This window comes from Fusarium falciforme, chromosome 5 (genome assembly GCF_026873545.1).
Source record: "Fusarium falciforme chromosome 5, complete sequence".
In the NCBI taxonomy this organism is placed as follows: Eukaryota; Fungi; Ascomycota; class Sordariomycetes; order Hypocreales; family Nectriaceae; genus Fusarium; species Fusarium falciforme.
Genome location: NC_070548.1, coordinates 4137698 through 4160056, shown reverse-complemented (window position 1 = coordinate 4160056; position 22359 = coordinate 4137698). Strand labels below are relative to the sequence as shown.

The window sequence follows — 22359 nt, the reverse complement described above, 5'->3', positions numbered from 1 at the left end:
ACATCTCTTTCTTACTCTCACTTACAGGCTTGTGTACGATGTGAGTGAACCAGCTATCTAAAGAGCCCGCGGTGAAGGTGACCCTAATTAATGGAGCCTCGATCCCGGCGTTTGCCACTCAACACAACATACAACACAGCAGTACAGTCAAGACGGCTAAGAAGGTCGTACAGAGTCTTCTACATCTACTAAGAAGCAAGCCATGCCCTAATCCCTCATTATCCCGGTTGTTGTACATGCAAAACCCACCATTTTGTCAATCATCAACTCAACCCAACCCTCGCAAAGACCGTGACGCCAAGCCCTCAGCCATACTCTAACATCCAATCCATACCTAAATGCTTGAAAAGAAAGTAAAACACAGTGCTCGTCATGCTCAAGTGCGATACAGATGTGGGCCACCGTGATGTCGCTACACAGACAGAGGCAGGGCGTTGGGGTGCCACTGGAGAACAAAGAATGGTGTCGGGAGAACGAACTCAAAACTGCAGCAGATGCTGAAAGGTCCCAGGCCACAGCGTCAAATCACTAAATGATTCTGGCGACGGGGAGACTAGTTGGACACGTGGTGGATAGTCTTGAAGTGCATCTCTCGGCCCCGATGCCCAAGCGAGACGAGTCTGAGGAAGTTGTGGCAGTTCCCGTCATGTTTGACACATCCAGTGCGTTCAAGCTCGTCAGTAGAACAACCAGTAAGATCCTTCTCGAGCAGTGTCTTGAAGCAGATCCACTCTGTGTCCCGGTTAACCAGGTCATGAAGCCGTCTGGACTGAGCTCCGTCCACGCGGTCAGGCATCAAGAGGCTGATCAACGTCATGATTCCGACCTCACCATCCACATTAAGACGCAAGTACTTGGAAAGGGTGTAAAGAGTCTTCATGAAGTCAGCCATGGGATGGTACTCTTGCCCCAGGGCGGCATTGGGCTTTGGCGCGGGCGTGTCGGGACGAAGGCGCTTGAGACCGAGCGGTTGCATGTGACTTGTGTTTGTATTTTTATCGTCTGCAACGAAGAGGCTGCTCTCGGCACCAGTGCTCACCGATCTGTTACGATGCACCGAGTTCTCCTTTCGCGTGCTGCGTCGGTCCTTCGGGGGGGAAAGGAGATTGAGCGTCGACTCCTGGTGCTTCTTCCGTGCCTTGTTATGCTTGAGTTGATCAAGCTCGAAATCATCCAGTGGGACTGGGTTCAGAGGAGGTGTCGTGAATCTCTTCTCGGTGTAGGTTATTCCACACTCGTTCATCTCTTTGAGGAGATGTCCTTGGACTCTGTCAAAGACCTGGGCCGCTTTGAACGGGACGGTCAGGCCTGACGTGTTCCTGATGTCGTCAATCCCGTTATAGAGCTCTTCCAACTCTTTTTTTCGGGTCAAGAGAGTGCTTCGAGGGGAAAGTAGCTCGGGTACAGCCACCTCAAGGAAAGGTCGGGCAGCAGGCTCAAGAACAAGCTCGGGGACGGGCGCGGGAACAGGTTGGGGAGGCTCCAAGGCATAGTCGTCCTCCCGTCGAAGTCTGTCGTAGCAACGTGACATGACCACATCAGATGGGTCAGGGCGAAGGTGTTTCCTCCATGGCCACTCAGGCTCATTAGGACGAGATCGCTCAACTGTGGCACGCACAAAGGTCAGTAATAGAGACGACTCGAGTCCAAGGGACTACGTACAAAAGCATTTCCAAGTGATCATGTCACTCATGTATGCAAAGAATTTGCCTGGAACCTCCTTCCACTGAGCCTTCTTGAAAGCCAGTGTGATCGCCCTGTCAGCGTAATTGCGCAGCTCGCCGTAGCGGTGCATCTCGTTGGGGCTCATCCACTCGCAGTAGGCCCTGATGTACTCTCGGCGCTTGCTAGCGTCGGGCTCGTTGCCAATCCATGGAACAGGAAACCTATCGCCGGGATGGGCGAGTGAGTCGAAGTTGTAGTGAGGGAGAACCCCGGCCTTGTCGGAAAGGATGGGCATCATCGAGACGAGTGCGTGGGTGGGTGGGCGATAACAGTGTGTTGGAAGAATGCTCAACTCGCGCGCGCTCCTGAAGATGAGATAAAAACAGTTCAAAGAAAACTCAACAACATTGTTTTGTGCCGCAGTTGCTACGAGCAACTCATGCGTTTTTTTACGTGGTGAAGGCGTTGACAGTGCCGGCCACTGGCAGAACCGAAGCGAGCAGATGCCCCCTCCACCATGATGAAGACCTACCGACCATGACAGGCCGTGTAAATGATCAAGTGCCTTTCTCTCCATCATAGCTCATTCTTACCAGGAAAACGGACCATCATGACGAGGCGTGATTCGTTCCGAAAGCCCAAGGGAAGCGGCCGCTCCCGCAGGAATCGAGTGTCAGACCCAAACATCTACCCCTACTCCTCTCACCCTCAAGGAACCGCTATCCCCTCTTCAGCTCCTCGTCGAGCTTCTGTCGCGTCCTACACTACTCAGCCTTATCCTCCTCGTCCAAACCCAAGCCGCGATCCCCAGAAACAAGCCTACGCGAGCCATCCTCCCCCTCCTCACCCTAGCTGTCCGATCGAATCCCACGGACCTTTCCTCAAAGGCGACGAGGACCTACGACTTAAGGCTCTCCAGCATCCTGGTGGAACTACCACTAGTTTCACCGTCGTCAACAAGGACAAGCCTGGGGCAAACAATACCTGCGCGCTCCTCCCCCTCCCCAACGGCGACATCCTCTTCGATGCCAACAACGAAACGAGCGCCATCGCAGCCTACGACCGCGCCAAGGGGGCTTCTGGGAGCGGAAAGGTCCCCGGCATCATGTTTGCGCCCCCTTGCGACATCAACGGCGCTGCCCTGGGTGATGTCGACTGGAGCCGCATGGTTCCTCGTCCAGCTGTCAAAGAGATCAACGAGGCAGACGGCGGGTTCCGACTCTCTGAACTAAAGAGCTTTGTTCCCGATATCCCCGCTCCGCCAAAACGCATGAGAAAGTACTAGCAAGGTTGTGGTAATCGTAACGGGAGAGTCGGCAGTGGATAAATATCATGAGGAACAAAGGAGGATGGCGGATCAGCGTTTTGTTCTGCTAGTGGCTAGTTTGTGGGAGCATGAGAAATATAGAAGAACAAAGAACGATTTCAACGTCAAACGTTTGTGAGCAGATATCATGTACGCAGCCTAGCCACAAGCACAATCATCTCGGACCCAGATCTATCAAGCGCCACGGCAGCTCCCTTAAAGCCAGTCTCCTCTCTCGATGAACCCGAGTGACTAAGATGACTCTTCGACAGAAAAAGTCCCCGTCAACTTCAAATCCCGCGAGCTTTCTCCCACAGCCACAGTGAATTCTCCGCCGCCCGTCACCCGCCAGTTTTGCTCCACCACGTCCCAGTAACTCAAGTCCCTCCTGGTGAGCTTGAACTCGACCATCTTACTCTCTCCCTTCTTCAAAAACACCTTGTCGAAACCGCGCAGGACACGGACGGGATGGTCGACCTTGGAACTGTCGGGGTACGACAGGTAAAGCTGCGGTACCGCCTTGCCATCGACAAAGCCGCTATTGGTGACGACCACAGAGACTGTCACCACGGGTGTCCAGAGATCGGGGTTGCCACCTTCTTCGCCTCCGGCTGGTGAGGGGGGCTGCTCGACATGATAGCCGTCCGGGTAGGGATAGTCGCCAAGCTTGATGTCGTCCGCTGACTCGATGTATGGATAGATCCATTTCTCAAGTCTACGAATGCCCTTTGGCCAAAGGCCCTCCTTAACATCAGGAATCTTGTCGCCCAGTTTTGGAGGCTCTGCGCTGGGCTGCGATGGTCGCATCGCTGGGAGGTGAGACACTGCCACACCCCGGTTGACCTTCAGATTCTTGTACTCGAAGGAAGTGTACGAAAGTCCAAAGCCAAACTCGTATCGAGGTTCGATGTCGTGCTTGTCGAAGTGCCGGTAGTCAATGTATAGACCCTCACCAAAGTCCTGCTGCGGAACGACTCCATTGGGCAGATACAGCACCTGGCCACCTTCGCCGTAGTCCGCAAGGGTCTTCCCAATGGTGTACGGGAGCTTTCCGCTAGGGCTCTCGTCGCCAAAAAGGATACTTGCGATGGCATTCCCGCTCTCCTCGCCGGGTAGGTTGGCTGCCAACAGTCCCTTGATTCGCGGATGGTTGATCCATTTCTCCACGACAACAGGACCAACAGCATGAATCACCACAATCGTCGTGCCAGTTCCACCACCGCAGTGATTGGCAACTTCGGTGACGAGTGCGTCGCCTCCCTTCTGCAGGAATAGATCGTTTCGATCGCCGTGCACGCCGTTCCAGCCGAGGTATCCCTCACCCGAGTCCGAGTTGGCAAACACCAAGCAAACGTCCTGTTCCGTTGCCTTCTTGGCATCCTTGAGCTTGTTCGACAAGAACTCGCTCACCTCAACCTTATCCTTGTTGAACTCTCTTCGTAGAGCCTCAATCGGAGTGATCAAGAACGGGAAATCGGCTGCGCCGCTGCCCCAGCCAGAGCCAAGCGTGCCATCATTGCACCCTCGGTCGGGGCAGCTGTTGGGTCCTTTTCCAGGGCCAGCATCCTCGCCGAAAATCCCAATCTTGATCTTTCCAGGTCCCTTGTCGGACTCGGTGCTATTCAAGGCCCCGTTGCGAGTCAGGGGAAGAACTCCGTCGTTCTTGAGCAGGACAGTTCCCTCAATGGCAATCTGTCGAGCGAGTTCGGCGTGGTTATCTTGGACATTCACAAACTGGTTTACCACTTGCTTTTCCTGAGGCGAAGGGCTCCCAGGGGCCAGGATCCCCATCTTGTCGTAGGTCCACGACGAGAAGTTAGGGCCCTTGTTCTCGTGCTTGTCCTGCCCGAGCTGATAGAAAGAAGCAACAATTCGGAGTGTCATGTCGTTCAGTCGATCCACCGGCAAAGATCCATTGAGAACAGCCTGAGTAAGGCGAGGACCCCATAGGGAATCGCCATCCTGCCATTTCAATCCGTCTCCAGGCATCGACATGTCCAACCCAGCCAAGGCGCTCGCCACTCCAGATCGTTGGGCCAGCCAGTCCGACATGACGAATCCCTGGAAGCCCATCTCGTCCTTGAGGATGCCATTAAGCAGCTTCGAGTTCTGGCAAGCGTACGAGTTGTTGACCATGTTGTACGAGCACATGACACTTGCGACTCCAGCCTTTACGGCATCCGCAAATGGCCAAGCGTAGAGCTCGTGCAGAGTCCGGTCGTCAATGTTGGACGACATGGAGTTGGGGAGACCCCACTCCCAAGACTGACGGAAATGCTCCTGCTCATTGCCAATAAAGTGCTTGATCGTGGCCATGATGCCTTGGTCTTGAATACCTCGAATCGTTTGTGCGCCGGCAATGCCTTGCAGGTAGGGGTCAGGGCCAAATCCCTCCCAGTTGCGTCCACCGGCGGGCATCTTTCCGAGGGGGCCGATAGCAGGGCCCAAAATGACATTGACGCCCTTTCCCTTTGCTTCCAATGCATGAGCCTTGCCACGCTCATACATCAGCTTCCTGTTCCACGTAGCTCCAACAGTAACACCAGCAGGCCAAGCTGTCGCGTTGTCGGCAAAGCGGATTCCCAGAGGACCATCCTGCAGCGCCAGAGAAGGGAATCCGGCATGGACCGCGGCGCCTGTATTTCCCACAGCCAAGCCCATACTCCATCCTGTTCCTGTAGTGATATTGACCTTCTCAGCCAACGTCATCTTTCCAACGAGCTGGGCGGCCAAGCTGTAACTCTTCTCCCAGTTCTTGGACGAGCCACCCTTTGGGCTTGGGTACCATGGCGGCGACTGTCCAAAAGTCGGTGGTGCTTTGATCTTATTCCAAGCAAAGGCGCCAAGAGCTGAAATGACAATCCAGATAGCCAGAACAACTCCGACAACGGTCAAGCAGCATCGTTTGGGTGAGGCACGGCATGGGCGGAAGAGACCAGTAGGCTTCACACGTCGGGGAGGGACATAAATCGGCGGCGCCTCTTGAAATGGAACAAGATTCTTGTCGAGATAGTCTGTCGCATCAATGTCGGAGTAGCCATCGGAGCTCCCGTCAAAAGACGAGCGCCCGCCTGGCTTGAGGAGGTTCTCCCTGCTAGGATCCATGGTAGGCGGTTTCCCCTCTCATTCAGCACGTCGAAATCACAAAGACTGCGATGATGTCGGAGAGAATCCAAGACAGTGTTTTACTACAAGGATGAAAAAGAAAGACTGGTCATTTATAGGACCTTGAAGGAATGATGCCCTTGCTCTCAGTCTCAAGGCTCAATCAGCATTATCTTTATCTAATCCACCCCGTGTTGCGTCACGTCACATTCCGAAGCCATCCACCTCTTGGTGTGTGAGGATGTGTGGGGCCAGTGCAGGCCCCACGATTGGTGCAGCACCACCATGGACTGGAAATCGGTACCTTGGTTCTCTGCGAGTTTGTGAGATAAATCAAGTACCATTTTTGTGTCCCTCCCTCCCGTCTCCATGCCCCTTGACGCCTTGCCCCCACATCCTCAAGACGGTTTCGGAACCACGGCCCGGACGGCGGCTCACTGCATGAGCACGTGACAAGGCACTACCCTACATTGAGACAAGATCAGGGACGGTCAATCAATTGTCGGTTGGGACAGGGCATTGGACGATGAAAACAATCATAAGTTCATTATCTGATTATATATTGTATCTCTGCGTAAATATATGGATGTGAAGATATATGAAAAATGTTGGTTTATATCGCGCAAAGCTGAATCTAACAGCGACTGGTTTTTGTGTAGAATGTTGAGAGTTAATCATCATCGCAGGGAAGCAAGCATGAGTCTAGACCATTCAAGCGTAAGGGAAGATTGAAAGCTCACTTTGCTCAAAGGCAAATACTCTACTCCATTTCCACCTGACATAAAGTCATGATTATAAAACAAAACAGCCCAGGATACCGTATCTCGTTTGGTTTAGTGGTTTTTCGCGATCGATTTTAAACCACGTGACGCCTCTATGCCCAGTTGCTGGCGGGTGACGCCGGGCTTTCTTCGGTAATACCAAAGATCGGCCTCAACTCCAGCTTTACCTGAGCGCAACATCTCCAAGCAAGCAGCAATTCGCATTGCCCGCCCCAATTGCCCAGCATGTCGATGTTCCGTGCGAAGAAGCTCGACCTGGGCTGCTTCGTCAACGTCCGAACTCTGCGTGATCACACCAAACGCAAGGTGTTTGAGCAACATGAGACTGAGAGGTGCGCAAACTCTTCCCACTCTCCCGAAGCCCTCACGTTTTGCACGGCCCTTTCAGCGGGCGGCGAGGCCTCTTCCCCCCATGCCCCAATTTGAGCCATTTGCTAACACAGTGTTCAGACAAGCCCTCCGTTATATCATCCGCAATACCACACTTCCCCCCCGAGTCCGCGCCGAGGCCCAGCTCCAGTTAACGCAGATGCACTGCTATACTCGACCGACTCAGATCCGAAATCGATGCATCATGGGTGGCCAAGGCCGTGGTGTATTGAGCGACTTCAAGATGACCAGGGTACGCGCCGAACTGAGGCCACGACGCCAGACGCTGAGGCTGACACTTGCAGTACAACTTTCGAATGGAGGCCATGGCTGGCAACATTCCTGGTGTGAAGAGAGCCAGTTGGTAGAGAACTGGTCTGCTGGAATTGAATATCGTGGAGGAGAGCAATGTATGACTATGTGCTGGCATCGCGGGAGTCTTGGCTTGGGAAAGACGACATCTCAACCTGCGACAGGGGGCGGACGAGACATGACTGTACAATACCATCTAACGCTGATCGGAATACCTGCTTCTCCATCGTGACGACGAAATTGATGATGCGGGACTCCCCTGCCATTTGATTGAGTGGTGATGGTTCTGAGGGGCTTGACGAGGCGACACTTCTCCCCATAACATAAAGGGACTAGCTCACCAGTCTTCAGGACGTATGAAGAGCATAATGATGCCTCTAAGTATGCACCTGGCAGTCATGGCTATCGCTTAAACGGATGGTCAGAATGCCATGAGAAACTTGGCCAAGATTACGCTTCCACTGCTCAAGACCGAAGACACGCAGCCTTGGGGAGCTAATTCTTCTCAATCTTCCAGAAGGCTCTCGGAACCTGCTAAGTGACTCCAAGCCCTAGTTCGGCATTAAGTCGCTGTCTTGTGATGCTAGGCGTGCTCAACCTCGTCACATTACAGAGTACTTGCGGGCATCTTGAAATCCTGGCACAGATGGGCGATAAGATAAGAGCCGATAAGAGCGAATCCGATAAACGTGATAAGATCTTTTCTGTGTGGCTGGGACGCTCGGGTGGCTGACTCAAACCTGATTGCCACCCCACTGCCTAAGGGAGGAACCCAAACACTCTTCATCAAACCTTCTATCTTTTCGCCATCCATTCGCATTCTCTATCGCTCTGTCGCTTTTCGTCCAACTCAGATTGCCCGCTACTTATTCCAGCGAATTTGCCCATCATGGGAGGCGGCGATCTCAACTTGAAAAAGTCTTTCCACCCTGCGCTGAGGCGCAACCAACAGGCCGTCTACGAGGAGGAACAAAAGGCCCTTGCCGAGCGCAAGCGCACCCAACAGCGCATCAATGAAATCAAGGAGGAGCGCGCGAAGGAGGAGGTTCAGCGACAGCTCGAGGCCGCCGGAGGCAAGAAGCGCATCGATCGAGTCGACTGGATGTATCAAGGTCCCAACGATGGACAGACGGGCACAACAGAGGAGACGGAGGCGTACCTGCTTGGAAAGCGAAGAATCGACAACCTCATCAAGGGGACCGAACACAAGAAGCTAGAGAAGCAGGCGGGAGAGGAGAGTTTCATGGCACTGCAAAATGCCAATACCGCACGGGACACAGCTGCCAAGATCCGCGACGACCCTCTACTAGCCATCAAGCGACAAGAGCAAGCTGCGTATGAAGCGATGATGAACGATCCGATCAAGCGACGCCAACTACTCGCATCCATGGGGGTTGAGGACGAGAAGAAGGACAAGTCTAGGAGGAGAGAGGAACGACACGAGCGACACCGCAGGAGACATCGCCATCGCAGTGCCGACTCAGAGGACAGACATCACAGGCGGAGACGGTCTTACTCGCGATCACGAAGCCCACGGCGACACGAAGATTCCCGAGAAGATCGGCACAGGCGACGCAGAGAACGGGATGACCACTCGCCAGAACGACGTTCGCGAAGAAGGCACGATTCAGAGGATGAGGAAGCCTCTCGACGCCACCGCCGAAGCCGTGATGACAGGCGCTACGATGATGATCGACGACGAGACTCGCGGCGCAACTACGGCGACGAGACACGTGATAGGAAGCCACGACACAACGAGGAAGATGACAAGGCCAAAGAGGAGGAGCGCCAGCGCAAGTTGGCAGCGATGCAATCGGCAGCTTCAGAGCTTGACGAAGACCGTGAGAAGCGGTTAGCCGCGCTGGAAGAACGGGAACGGGCGCTTCGAGAAGCCGATGACAAGGCGAGAGAGCGCGGGGGAGATCGTGGGTTCGTCAACAGACTGCATCAGCAGGCAGGAAACAAGGGCTTGGCAGAGCGGATGGGAGGAGCACGACGGGGATATCAGAGAGACGACGATTAAGGGGGCATATATCAAGGTTGCAAATCATGGCTTTCGGCGTTTGATATTTGGTTCTGTTGGAGGTAATTATGAGCATAGAGGTCTCCCTCGGAGCTGTGGCGCGAGGTTGAGGTTGATCAATAACAGGGGCATCTGCAATAATGAATGATTCATCCACCTGACTCCAAAGGCTGAACAGTGTCGCATCACCGGAAGATGGCGTCGATTCTGACCCAGAACCCAGAGACTCGGGCTCTTGGCAGCCAATGTCTTAGCCTGACTGCATCGAGTGGAAAGCCCCGTTGCTTGGTGCTGTACTGTATCAGTTGACGGGAGCACTAACGTCAAGCAAGATAATGCGCGGATATAAACGAAGGCGGCCAAGCCACGATTGAATGACGATTCAGCAACAAAGCCACCCGACCCGACCTGAATCGCCAACATGGTGGATGAGGTGCCACAACTCGACGCGAAGCTTCCGAACATCTCCACCAAGCGAGTCTTTTTTTCGTTCTTGCCGACGGATGAGCCGTTTCGACCAAACCCTTGGGTCATGCTTGGATGGTGATGAATCTAGACTCTTCTCTTCCTCAATCTTGGCCTCGATATTGGACGACGGTCACGGACCCCTCAATGTCCGGGCGATCATGGACCGGCGCCGAGGGAGAAGCAACGGTTTAATAGAGAGGCTAGAGCCCGTCGGGAAAGGTCAGGGCCGGAATAGTGGACCTCGTTGAGTGGCGTGCCAGGGGGAACGAGGGAGACCCGACTCTGCAGCACCTGACGGCTCCAGTCCTGTGCTGCTCGGGCCCCCCTTGAGCGTGTTCCAGGCCGACTCTGGACGCTGGAGTTACAGCGGGCTTGGGTCCCAATATTGAAGCTAAATCTGGGCAGTCAGCCAATCAGATGCCTTATTGCCGATTCCTCGCCCAGGAGGGGGAACTCCACCGAGCAATGGACAGAAAAGCGATCCTTGCTCGGCCGCAATCCCATTCCCTCCACTGACGGGACTGTGTGGCCTCTGACTTCATCTTTTTCTCTCGCTCCCTCTTTTGCCCCCCAGCGGCTCATTTCCTGCCCCATCGACTTAATCCCCGTCCGTCCTCGCTGCCCCTGCCGGTCCATGATCCGCCCTCTTGCGCTGCCAATTTGTCGCCCGTGATTGAAATCGATCCTCTCCAACGACTCTCTCTCCCTCTCTGCCCGACGACGTGCCATCTGGCCAGTTTGCGACAACCACCTTCTCTCGGAAAAGCTTCACTCTCGACTCCCGAGCTCGATCCCCCCCGACAGCGTCCGTTGACACCCGCCAAGTCGTATGCGATTACCATCCCGTACCTTGCTGACCCGAGTCTTGATCAGCGCGCCACCTGTGAGCAGGGTTTCAAGGGAGCACGAACCGAGATCACTCAAGATCGCCATCGCGATTCCTCACTCGAATTTGCCCAATCTCCCTCTTCCACCACACGCGATTTGACCGAGCCGCCACGATGCCTTCTCTCTGCGGAGGTTCCAAGACCGTCCAGCGTAAGCTGGTGCTGCTGTGCGTCGAACCCCCCGCCCAGCCCAGACATTGGGCTTGCACTGACCTGAACTGCGTCGATTAGGGGCGATGGTGCATGCGGAAAGACCTCGTTGCTGAATGTCTTTACGAGAGGGTATGTCTGAGGAGCCAAGAATCGCGGGATGAGAGACTTATTTGTCGCGCCAGTTATTTCCCAACAGTCTATGAACCCACCGTCTTCGAGAACTACGTCCACGGTACGATACGATGCACTCCCCCGTGCTTCCAAGAAGCGCAGACTGACATTTCGCCCAGACATCTTTGTGGACAATGTGCACATTGAGCTTTCGCTCTGGGACACAGCCGGTCAGGAGGAATTCGACCGGTTAAGATCCCTCTCTTATGGTAACTCACGTGTCAGCCGCCTGTCCACGTCGCGTGCTAACACCGACTCACCCCAGACGATACGGATCTAATTATGCTTTGCTATTCCGTCGATAGCAAGGATTCACTTGAAAACGTCGAGTCCAAGTGGGTGGGCGAGATTGCCGACAACTGCCCCGGCGTGAAGCTTGTCCTGGTCGCCCTCAAGTGCGATCTCCGAGAACAAGGCGAGGAGGAGGAGGGCGAGTCCGGCGAGCCGAGGGAGAAGCGGCCCATGATCAACTACGACCAAGGCCTCGAGGTGGCACGGCGCATAAACGCGCTCCGGTATCTCGAGTGCTCGGCCATGAAGAACCGGGGCGTCAACGAGGCCTTTACCGAGGCCGCGCGAGTGGCATTGAGCGTCAAGAAGGACCGCGAGGAGAGCAAGTGCACCGTCATGTAAACGGCCGAGCTTTTCAACAACTACCTACCTATACGAAAATGTTCGTCAGACCAGACGAGTATCTATATCGAATACGAGCCAGACCACCTACGAAAGCGAGCGATCGACGACATCCCACCGGCCATTTCCAAAAGAACAGGGGATCCATTGTTTCGTTCGGCCCGGTTTCTCACTCATCTCACTCATCCTCATCCCCCTCACAACGGGGTCTTCTCTGTACATATCTAGTGCGGCATATATGCACATAGGGTTATTTTCGGTTGGTGTTTCTGCCTCGGTTCTTATCTCCTACGCCTCTTCTTTTTTTCGCTGGGAGTCACGGTTGCAAGATGAGAGCACGAGGAGGAGTAAAGCAGGGCTGGAAGACGCGCGCAATGCTGGGAGATTTACATTTTTTTGCTTCTACCACTACCCTCGACATTCCATTTGTTTCCATGTCGCCCATTTCTTGTTGTTGTTTCACCATCCTCAGCTGGGTGTCTGACTACATTTCTTCTCTGTTTGTTAGCGAATTCTTAATGAGATTTACCCAGGTTCTGGAGATGAGGGTGTCCAGAAGATCGATGATGTGGCCAAGAGTTACACGGTGCACAGCCACGCTGTTGATTACGACGAGCACGAGATGCTTGGTTGGCAATGCCGATGGAGCGGATCAAGGTGATTCCGGCATGCACAGAGATGCTCACTGAAGTGTTCAAGGTGAATGGCCAGTCGACGAGTGCGAGAGACGCGACACACGACCATGCATGGAATTAGCGCTGTGCAGTGCTTGCAGGAGCACTGACCTCATTGTCAATGTTTCGCTGTCTCCAGGTGAGGCTTGTTGCTGGTGTCACTCATCTATGAAAAGCAAGCAGCCATAGTTCATGTGCGATATCAAGGTCTGAGGGTATTCCAGGGTCAAGATCCAGACCAATAAATAGCAACCTTTACCTCGCAATGTCGTCGTCGTGCAAGGTCCTGGTCCCTAAGCCCACGATAAACACCATCAACTCACCCATTTTAAAGCATCACCCCCAGTCGCAATGTCGTCAACATCCTCACTCCAACACCACCTCGTGCGTCATAAGATCGCCCATCCCCCAAACAAGTGACGCTATCCCCATGCCTACCCCGGCACCTCATTGTGTCATCAACGCGCCATGATTGGGCGGACCCTTGGGGAACAGCCCTGGCCTACCCTACATACTTGGGTTGACGTCACAGCGCAAAGGGCTATCTCAACGTCAGGGCAAAAGCAGGTTTCACAGTTGGTGATCTTTGCGGTTGATGGCATTGAGAGTGTCTGATCGAGGAGTGTAAAAAGGCCAAGAACCGCCCAGCTCTTGGAAAAAGCTTCATTCTTTTCTAAACATTCACAAGAACTAAAAGTCACTCCAAGACATTCTCGACAACCAACTCCACCTCTCATCTCCACCACTTACACAACTTTTACCACTTACACGGTACTATCAACATGCCTCTCTTTGGATCCTCCCGCCGTGAACCATCCCCCGAGCCCATCAGGGAAGAACCCCCTCGCAAGCACGGTCTTTTTGGCTCCTCTCGCCGCGAACCCTCTCCTCGCCGCGCATCCCGTCACTCCTCAGGCTCCCACTCCCGCCGCTCCTCATCTTCCTCTCGCTCCCCCCACCGCCGCAGTACTGGCGGAGGAAACTTTATCACTCGAAGCTTTGGCCACGGAAACAGAAACGAGCATGATCCCGCAGTCCTCGAAGCCCGTGAGCGTGTGCGCAACGCCGAGATGGCGGAGCGAGAGGCGGACCGCGCACTAGAGGAGGCGAGATTGAGTGTGAGGGAGGCCAGGGAGCACGTCAAGAGGCTCGAGGTTGAGGCAAAGGAGGACTCGAGGAGGGCCAAGGTTAAGGAGCACCAGGCTAAGGAAATGTCCAAGATGGGACGATCCCTCGGACGTGAGTATTCGAAGTTGACTTGCTAAAGATCGGGACTAACAATAAACGATTTAGGTCACGGATATTAAGCTATTGACTAAGCGTAGCTGGGAGTTGTTGGGGTGTAGGATTAGTTTGATGCATCTGTATTATGACTGTACGAACACGCAAAAACATGAGCATACGATGGAGACTGGAGTTGATTTGAGCAACCTTAACTCTGCCTTTATTACACTTTTAAGCTTTACAATTGATAGCGTTACGATATGAACTTGACATGGAAGCTTTAGACGTGTTTCCCCGAATTTTGATGAGTCTCATCTAAACAATTCTCATATTTATGTTCCGTAGCTCAGAAGTAAATAGCGTCGGACACACGAGCATAGGAAAACAGCTCTTTCCGCCTCTATGCTCACATCAGACCTACATCAAATAATATCAACTGGTAGAGCGTTAAGAGTCTAGAAAATACTTTCTTGCGCCTGGTATCTAACTGCAGCATGGAGCATGCTCGGGTTCTTTGCATACCAATGTTCACTCCATTTCAGCTCGTGGGGCAAATGGGTGGACGATATCACACAAGTCGACAAGTACACCTGCTCCCAACCAATTGGTGAAGTTGAACGAAGCGTTGTAGAACCCGGTAATGTGGAAGAGTCCGAGTTGCGAAATGATGGTTTCGGCCTCCAGTTGTGGTTGGGGACAAAGGGGTAGACGATGGCGAAATATGTTTGGTTGTCGTCTATGTCCTGGTGAACCCAGGCTCGCTTGAGAGCGGCGTTGATGTCTCGCCCTGATAATTCGGTCTAGCCAAAGCAATGGTTTATCTCTACGCTGGGTTCGAATGGCACAAAGTGTTCCGGGAATGGACTCTTCGCATACCCTTCATCGGAGAAGGCAAATAGATTGCGGATAGCGTGTTTGTGCTTTGTAGGATTTGGGCGCAAGTATATTGGATTTTCCGTCGTTTTTGCACGTCGGAGGTTGGCATCGATCATGTCGGGGAGTGCGCAGTTGATGCACTCTCTTTCAAAGGCCCAATAACGCCCAATGCCATAGATGGGTTCAGGTTGCCGGTTGTGATAAAACTGTGCAAACAGTGAATTTTTCAATCAGGTGGCTATATGGAAAATGGGACTGACAATTTTCGAAGCCATCCTCTCCTCCACCGAGGTATTCTTGTAGTTGAAAGTCGCTCGGCGGTGAGAATCGCCTAAGTCTTGGTCTCTTAAAGTCTTTTCAGGAAAGGAGCGGGTCGCCATTCTTGAGATCAGGCGAAGTAAAAGGAGTGGGAGAAGACATCGGAAGATGGGGTAAGGAATGGTCGAGAGGTTGAGCCAAGAAGGTGATGACTATCCTGCGTTGGCAATTTGTCGTGGCCTTATGCACAAGGCACAAACAGCCTGATCTATACACGTGAGTACCACATGCTCAAGCCCATCATCAAAGGCCTGCCCATCCCCGTCCGTCGGCGTGGCATGTAGTTCGCCCCGTATGTTCCTTTCAGACTTGGCCACGACAGAGAAGAAGGCGAACAACCTCTGTAAGCGAAGTACTGCCACAGTGTCTAGCCTTACACTGCTGCCCATGTGCTATTCGCGGAGTTGGGGCCCCATTTGGCCATGATCCTCACGAGTGAGTTGGGTTGGGTCAGCTCTTCGAGGATTGCGGTTCTCCCTGCTATTCTTCTGAGTGCCAACTGGGGCGATGAATGTGCACATAGGAAGATGGTGAGGATTGCTCAGGTTGGTCTCGATCGAAGGGAGTCACACACCTTTATGGATATCATGGACTGGCGCTTCTACTTGTATCTTTTCTCGTCCTTGAAATGATTTCGATCTGCCAAATCGATGCTATGTAGAGGTCACTATTGAGCTTGTGACGTTGTTGGGCGGCCCTATTGTTGAGCCCTTCTCGATTGGGGACCAAAGACTCCCTCCCAACTCTGAACCCGAGACGTAGGATATCGCTGTGCCCCGTTGCCTTGGGAGCATAATCGTCCGGATACTGGGCCGTGATGGGCCTCCGTGGATATCTTTTGACATGGGATCTGTTAATTTTTAACTGATGGGAATCCAGTGTCATGCGTGCTTCTTCTCCCCAGGATCACAGGCGATGCGTCGAGGAGCAAGTCTTTTAAACCATGCGTAATACGCGCCTACGCTTTGATAACACAAAGATGTGCTCAACTGCCTGGCTTGAGTACCTAGGTAGATACCCTCTGCTGAGTACCTCTCTGTCACTGCCTTATCTCATCTCGAACCCCGTTTACTTCATCTGTTTGCTGTGTAACAAGGAAACGCCCAGGCCAGTCACTGGACATGGATCTCGGGGCCGGTAATCTTCCGAGCCCGGTTCTTGTCGTTTCGTTTCCATTCTTTTTGTTGCTAAACCTCTCTCTGTGGTTGTTCTTCCCCATGCCGCCCAAGATGCCAAATCCAAGGCTAACAGAGCGATGTGGTCTTTGCAACTTCAAATTTCACCGCGAAAACATTATCATCATTTGTAAGCATACGATAACCCTTCTGATACATATCACATGACACTAATAACGAGCTCATAGTGAAAGAGGATGACGAAAAGCCGGGGCTGCTTCCATTCCACCCATGGACAAGGATCATGAATGATGATGAAGCCGCTCAACCCGGCGACGCACACCCTGTCTGCCCTGATCTCGATCAGTGCGCTCATCCGTTTGAAGAAGATATTGGTTGTCATCCCTCGTGCCTGAGGATCGTCGATGACGCACCTCTAGGCCGTGTGCTCCAGCTCAGTGCTTGGTCGTTCCAGCCATCGCCGCGTCTTGAGAGAGCACGATGTCGCTGGCTCCAAGACGAGCTAGCTTTAAGACTTGAGGCGTCTCTGCTACTCCCGGCAGAGCTGAGGAGAGCTGTGGCTGGGAATCTCGCCTAAGAGTTTGCAATAGCAACGAACGCCTCGCTGTCTCTTGGTGATGAGGTTGCCGTCTCTAATGTCCCGATTGCATCACCGATTACTGAGACCTATACTGCGTTTGGAGGTCAACGATACCTCAAATCTATCAGAAATGCGCCAGTGTCGGACGATAGCTGGGTTCCGCCCAAGGTCATCTACGTGGCCGAAGACCATGCCGACTAACCAAGAGCATGTGCCAACTTGCCGTTTTAATGGTGCTCCGGAGCAGTTCATATGAGGCATGAAACTGCCCGTGTTTCGCAGCTCTATTCAGATATGATCCTCTCACTGGCTGGCCCAATAATTTGCTTGTTCGTGATCGAAACAACCTTTCAAGACTCGATTCGCTGCTACAAGATCAAGCACAACAACCAAGCTTTTACCTCTCCCGAAGAGCGGAACGCGCCGTCCGGTTTCTCGCCAATCCCCGGGTCTGATTGGATGTCAAGCCCGGAGTGGACCACACCCACCGGCAACCTGAAAGATCTTTCGAGGTACGTACCCCCAATGCGACTCACGCGGCCGGCATCAGCTGCACTTCAATGCGGGCATCTGCGACAATCCTCCCCTTGCAATCCTTACTCCTCAATCGCTCAATTCTCGCTCAAACGACGGTTTAGAGGCTAGACCAGCTCTTGCCTTCTCCCCTCCCCTCTTCCGGCAATGCCCTTGTCGCGTCCAAGCTCTGTCCTCTCTCTGGCCCGCGTCAGCCCCGCTGTCGAGTAAATCTTGTCCGCCCTACGTCACCACTTTTCGCCGTTCCCGGTGCCCGGATCCCAGCGCGAGGCGACAGGCTTGAAGAGGCTTGACTGACGCCCTGCGACAACCTTTGCCAGGGCCTTAAGAGGCTCTTGACATTGCCCATCATGTCGCCTTCACGAGCCACGCCCGCGATAAGAGCTACCGCCGCCAGTCGAACCAGCTCGTCGGGCTCGTTCCACGCCGGCGCGCCGATTCCTACACTCAGCGCAATGCGACGACAGTCTCATCGCTACCAGACATTTCCCACGACGCCGCCGAAGACGCCCCTCGAGCAACCTTCTCCCCCGTCCGACGCGAGTTCTACCGCTTCCGAAGACGATGACGATGAGACGCCATTGCCTGTTCGCCAGCTACTTCTGCTGGCGTTCCTGTCTCTGGCTGAGCAGACCGCCCTGAACTCGATATCTCCATACCTCCCCGACATGGTGGTGTCTATGCCAGGGATCCCTCCTGCCGAGGTCGGCCTGTATGTTGGGATTCTGGCCAGCGCATTCGCATTGGCTCAGCTGTCAACAAATTTCCTCTGGGGATACGCATCAGACGTGATTGGGAGGAAGCCTGTCCTGATCATGGGCACCTTTGCGCTCATGTGCTGCTTCTGTGTGTTTGGATTCTGCAAGCAGTACTGGCAGATTGTGGTGGTCCATGTCGCCATGGGATTGTTGAATGGCAATGCCGCCTGCGTCCCGACGGTTTTGGGCGAGGTCACCGATCGATCCAACCAGAGCCGAGCCTTTACCTACCTGCCCGTTATATATTCCCTGGGCAGTATTACTGGGCCTGCCTTGGGTGGCATTCTTGTCGGCAAGGTAGGAAACGAGTTTCCTTATCTGGCGCCGAACATTCTTGCGGCTGCGCTGCTTGCGTGCAGTGTTGTCGTGGTTGGGATCTGGTTCGAGGAAACTCTTGACAAATCCCAGGTCAACTTCGAGCTGCCCGCTTGGGTACAGAAGGTCCTGTCATGGCTCCCCTCTCGAAAGCCGCCGCCAAGACGTCACTCTTGGAGCGCACGATGGCCTCGTGCTCGATCGCATACTCAACCGCTGTTGTCCACGGGCGACTCTGATGACTCGGATGATGAAGCGGAAGATGACGACGACGAAGATACTAAGCTAGATCCCGCGAGATCTACTTGGAAAGAACTTACCGGCACAACCATCCTTGTCTTGTGCACGTATCTCGTCTTTCAACTCTCAAACATCTCCTTCAACAGCCTGTACCCCATCTTTGCTGCCACTCCCCCACCAGCTGGTCGCGACCTTCTTCCCAGCAAGATTGGCGTCAGCCTAAGTGTCGCTGGGCTGGCCAGCATCATCTTCCAAGCTTTCCTGTTTCAGCCATTCAAGACCAGGATGGGAAATCTTGGTACATATCAGCTTGCCCTCTTGGGTCTCGGCATCAGCATGGTATTGATGCCGTGGGTTGGGTACGCCGACGACAAGCCGCTGTTTGGCGTTGGGTCTGGGAAGCTGTGGCTTTACTTGGAGATTGGGGTGGTGTTGATCCTCAAGAACCTCTGTGCTGTGGGTGGCCTATCGAGCGTTATGCTCTTGGTACGTTGCCTTCTCTGTTGGACTGTGGTGAATTTGACTAACATGCAGATAGATTACGAACTCTGCCCCATCACACGCGAGTCTCGGGAGCCTGAACGGTCTGGCGCAGACCCTTTCCGCCCTGGGTCGTAGCATTGGGCCTTTTGTGTCTGGTGCCCTGTTTACGCTGTCAACTCGCATCCATCCCAAGGGTGAGGCCTTGGCATGGAGTCTGTTCGGCGGCCTGGCCATCTGCGGTTGGGTCGCTTCCATGTTCATCCATGGCGCTGGCCTCGAGAGCGACGATTGGGTAGGCTCCGAGGATGCTTCTACCGAGACAGAGTCGGCTTGATTGTCCTGACAGCAACCTCTCCCTCCAGCTGAGTCGACATCTTGGATAGATTGCTTGCATTTGACACGATACACGTGGGTGGGTAAATTCTTTTGGGGTTGAGAAAGCCCAGGCGTAAAGAGAAGAAGAGTACATGAGGAGTGGTGTCAGGATAAATAAGCGACGCGTGAAAGCGGCTTCACCAAGACAATACCGCTCGATGATAGACGCTGCTACGATATAGGTGATCAATACATACACAAGCCACCGATTTGCATATCCATTCATCATCAAGCATGTACTGAACTATTAAACCCTGGGGTGTAGTACTAGTTGGTGATGCCGCGGTGGTTATGGGAACTTGCTGGTCACTGGTTGAATGTTCAGCGTTACGACACATAGAATGACAATAAAAACAACGTATTGGTATGCGAGGAGATCTATATGCAAAATACAAAAGAGACGGAGACAATCTAGATACAATGTAAGTGGAGACAACATCAGGCTTCAGTTATGGCTGCTGCCAAAGGTCTTCAAGTGCAGGCAGTAGGATGACTCTCGGCTGGGATTGACTTAGAAACTGGCGTTGTTTCCACAGTCAAAGGAGCCTCGGACTCCTGAACCACTCTTGAAACTATCCAGGAGTTCTGAAATGGCCGACCACAGCCCGACGCTGTTCATAAAGAGGGTGAGCCCAATGAGACCAACGTTCAGGGCGAAGAAGGCCATCTGCTTCCAGTCCACAAAGTATGAACCCTTATTCATGTGGAACCAGAAGCAGGCGCTGATACCCCAAGCAGTCCAAGCATAAGTTGTGCAAGAACTGATGGAGAGGATAGAATCGAAAATGGGGATCGCGTTGGAAAGGATGAAGCACAGGGTCCAGAAGACGGTGGCGGAGGAGACCCAGACGACCCAAGATCTAAGCGTGGAGGAAGTAATCTCGTTCGTGGCCTTCAACTTGCGCATAACAGAAATGTAGATATACTTGATACCGATATGACCGTTGGCAAGACCTGTAGTCAAGACTGCTGGGATGATCACGCCATATGCTGCCTTGGCGTAGATCATGGGAGCTGAGCCAAGTGCAGGCGACGTGGTGAACTCGCCCGCTAGACAATAGATGGCGATTGCGACAGTAGAGTAAACGGCAATCGACACGATAAATAGCCATGAAAGGCCAAAGGAAAAGTCACGGGCTGGGTCTCTCATCTCAGCCATGTAGGAGCAATAGGCAACATTGCCGGCGTAGGCGAAAAAGACTCGGAGGCAAGCGTTGAAGACTTGCTTGAAATCTGGTGAAGCTGCAACCAGAATATCGACTTTCCAATCTTCGGGGGCTTTGGTGGGTTTCTTAACGCCCAGGCTGATGATGACGATGAGGGACGCGATGATGATGCTGAGGAAGCAAGGGACACCGCTCTGAGAGACGAATTTGACGGTGCGAGGGAGGCAGAAGAGCCAGATGATTAGGGCACCGATGCCGATGAATCCAACGGTACATATGGCATGCTCACTGATGGTGTTGAGGATAACGGAGAGGGTGATGGCTGACGAGGCGCAGGTCATGAGGAGCTGGATCAAGATTCCAACTGCTGCCACGATTTCCCAGCGGCGACCTCCCATAACGGCAACCATATCAACCATGTTGACGACATGGGGATGTTTGCAGTAGAACTTGTGGAGGAGGATGCCCGAGTACCAAGTAAGAACACCAATCGAGACGATAGCGATGAGTCCAGGGACAATACCAAGCATCTTTAGACACGCCGGCAGAGAGAGGACCCCAAGACCCAGCTGGTTCGTGACGAGTGCAAAGAGTGTATCCCAGCGTCCCATGTTTCGGAAGCCCTCGCCTCCCTCACCGCCAAAGATGTTGTCGGCAACCTCCTCGTGTGGAGCAGTCTTGAAGTCGACTTCGTCATTTGCAGATAACTGGCCTTTTTCAGCATCGCTACTCTGTTTTTTGGTGTCGATGTGGTCGTTGCCCGCCGAGGGGACAATGGCATTGTTGGTTTCGTTCGGGGTGGAAGACATCGTGGCGGTCATGTTGTTGGTCTTCAGGGGGAACTGATAAGATGTTGTTGGAGATTGTTGGAGAGGCTGGCGGTGTTTTCCCTTAGCAACGGCGTGCTTGGAAGAAAAGGAGGTGACACATCAAGTCGGAGAAAAGATTTCAGTTTGTGTGGACAAGTGAAGTAGGGCTTTGCTAGGAACCCGAGGCTCTCGAGACCATGATAAAGAACTAAACCAAACTAGCGGCGTCCCCCGAGCACTTTTATACTTCTAGAAATTCCACCAGAAATTCCATGAGTTATTAGAATTACATGGCCTGGCGTTGTCTGACATTGCCACCCCCTTGGCGATGGGCATTTGCTCCTGGGGGCCGGCGAAACCTTCCTCATAGGAAGCCGTGATATCGTGGAGTATGAAAATCTCCCCACAGTCATGCCCGCAGTGGGGACATTCTCTGCGGAGGCCATGTTTTGCGTATGGGGTATTTGATTCTGAGGGTATCGAGTTTTCGGTTTCTGGTGCTGGGAACACGGGGGAAGTTTTGATCGATGAGGTGTTTAGGAGATATGAGGCCCATCAAGCAGTGACGAGATACGTACAGCCCATGTAGATCCAGATCGAATGTTAGCTGTTGTTGATTGCACTCTTAACGTAACAAACGCTCGAGCCAGATAAAGGCCTCAGTGTTGACAAACATCTAAAGGAAAGCCTGCGCGCCTCAACGGAAAAGCAGGTTGTAGGGGCAAGCAATCAGGTTATTATCAGGGAGCAAGATGATGTGGTCTTTTGGTGAAAGTATAAAGGAAAACAGCGCATTGTATCAGCCAGGTCAGGGTCTTGTATTCCCTGAAGCCCAAAGAAGCAGCTGCTTTGAGACGGGCGGCTCTCGATCGGCGGACCGTATCTTTAGTCTCCTTTTGATAGCTTGAGCCTCACACATCCTTGACCAACTCAATCTATGAGGCTTGTTGTGTGGCGTACCTGCATGCACTCAAAACCAACGACTGTTAAAAGAAAC

At 53.2% G+C, this 22359-nt stretch overlaps 8 protein-coding genes and 1 pseudogene across 9 annotated transcripts, besides 1 other annotated feature; 6 read left to right on the top strand and 3 right to left on the bottom strand.

The window, feature by feature from the left end:
• Positions 1 to 553: 553 nt before the first annotated feature.
• NCS54_00754200 (Hypothetical protein) lies at positions 554 to 1960 on the bottom strand (the record flags this gene model as incomplete). Its single annotated transcript, XM_053152965.1, has 2 exons — positions 554 to 1605; positions 1663 to 1960. The coding sequence occupies 2 exons, from the start codon at positions 1958 to 1960 to the stop codon at positions 554 to 556; spliced, it is 1350 nt and encodes a 449-aa protein (XP_053008940.1).
• A 315-nt stretch (positions 1961 to 2275) lies between these two features.
• NCS54_00754100 (Hypothetical protein) lies at positions 2276 to 2950 on the top strand (the record flags this gene model as incomplete). Its single annotated transcript, XM_053152964.1, has 1 exon — positions 2276 to 2950. One exon carries the CDS (start codon positions 2276 to 2278, stop codon positions 2948 to 2950), a length of 675 nt encoding a protein of 224 aa, XP_053008939.1.
• Positions 2951 to 3223: 273 nt separating this feature from the next.
• On the bottom strand, positions 3224 to 6076 carry NCS54_00754000 (Beta-glucosidase; the record flags this gene model as incomplete). Its single annotated transcript, XM_053152963.1, has 1 exon — positions 3224 to 6076. The coding sequence occupies one exon, from the start codon at positions 6074 to 6076 to the stop codon at positions 3224 to 3226; it is 2853 nt and encodes a 950-aa protein (XP_053008938.1).
• A 1007-nt stretch (positions 6077 to 7083) lies between these two features.
• NCS54_00753900 (Hypothetical protein) lies at positions 7084 to 7595 on the top strand (the record flags this gene model as incomplete). Its single annotated transcript, XM_053152962.1, has 3 exons — positions 7084 to 7190; positions 7309 to 7480; positions 7533 to 7595. 3 exons carry the CDS (start codon positions 7084 to 7086, stop codon positions 7593 to 7595), a joined length of 342 nt encoding a protein of 113 aa, XP_053008937.1.
• Positions 7596 to 8428: 833 nt separating this feature from the next.
• NCS54_00753800 (Pre-mRNA-splicing factor CWC25) lies at positions 8429 to 9562 on the top strand (the record flags this gene model as incomplete). The annotated part of the gene is made up of 1 exon (XM_053152961.1): positions 8429 to 9562. The coding sequence occupies one exon, from the start codon at positions 8429 to 8431 to the stop codon at positions 9560 to 9562; it is 1134 nt and encodes a 377-aa protein (XP_053008936.1).
• Positions 9563 to 11031: 1469 nt separating this feature from the next.
• On the top strand, positions 11032 to 11874 carry NCS54_00753700 (Hypothetical protein; the record flags this gene model as incomplete). Its single annotated transcript, XM_053152960.1, has 5 exons — positions 11032 to 11084; positions 11149 to 11199; positions 11253 to 11302; positions 11361 to 11450; positions 11507 to 11874. 5 exons carry the CDS (start codon positions 11032 to 11034, stop codon positions 11872 to 11874), a joined length of 612 nt encoding a protein of 203 aa, XP_053008935.1.
• Positions 11875 to 13330: 1456 nt separating this feature from the next.
• Positions 13331 to 13855, top strand: NCS54_00753600 (Hypothetical protein; the record flags this gene model as incomplete). The annotated part of the gene is made up of 2 exons (XM_053152959.1): positions 13331 to 13787; positions 13842 to 13855. 2 exons carry the CDS (start codon positions 13331 to 13333, stop codon positions 13853 to 13855), a joined length of 471 nt encoding a protein of 156 aa, XP_053008934.1.
• Positions 13856 to 17536: 3681 nt separating this feature from the next.
• On the top strand, positions 17537 to 19346 carry NCS54_00753500 (annotated as a pseudogene). Its single transcript has 2 exons — positions 17537 to 19015; positions 19068 to 19346.
• Positions 17537 to 19346: a sequence feature.
• Positions 19347 to 19898: 552 nt separating this feature from the next.
• NCS54_00753400 (Aa-trans domain-containing protein) lies at positions 19899 to 21362 on the bottom strand (the record flags this gene model as incomplete). The annotated part of the gene is made up of 1 exon (XM_053152958.1): positions 19899 to 21362. The coding sequence occupies one exon, from the start codon at positions 21360 to 21362 to the stop codon at positions 19899 to 19901; it is 1464 nt and encodes a 487-aa protein (XP_053008933.1).
• Between the last annotated feature and the right edge of the window lie 997 nt (positions 21363 to 22359).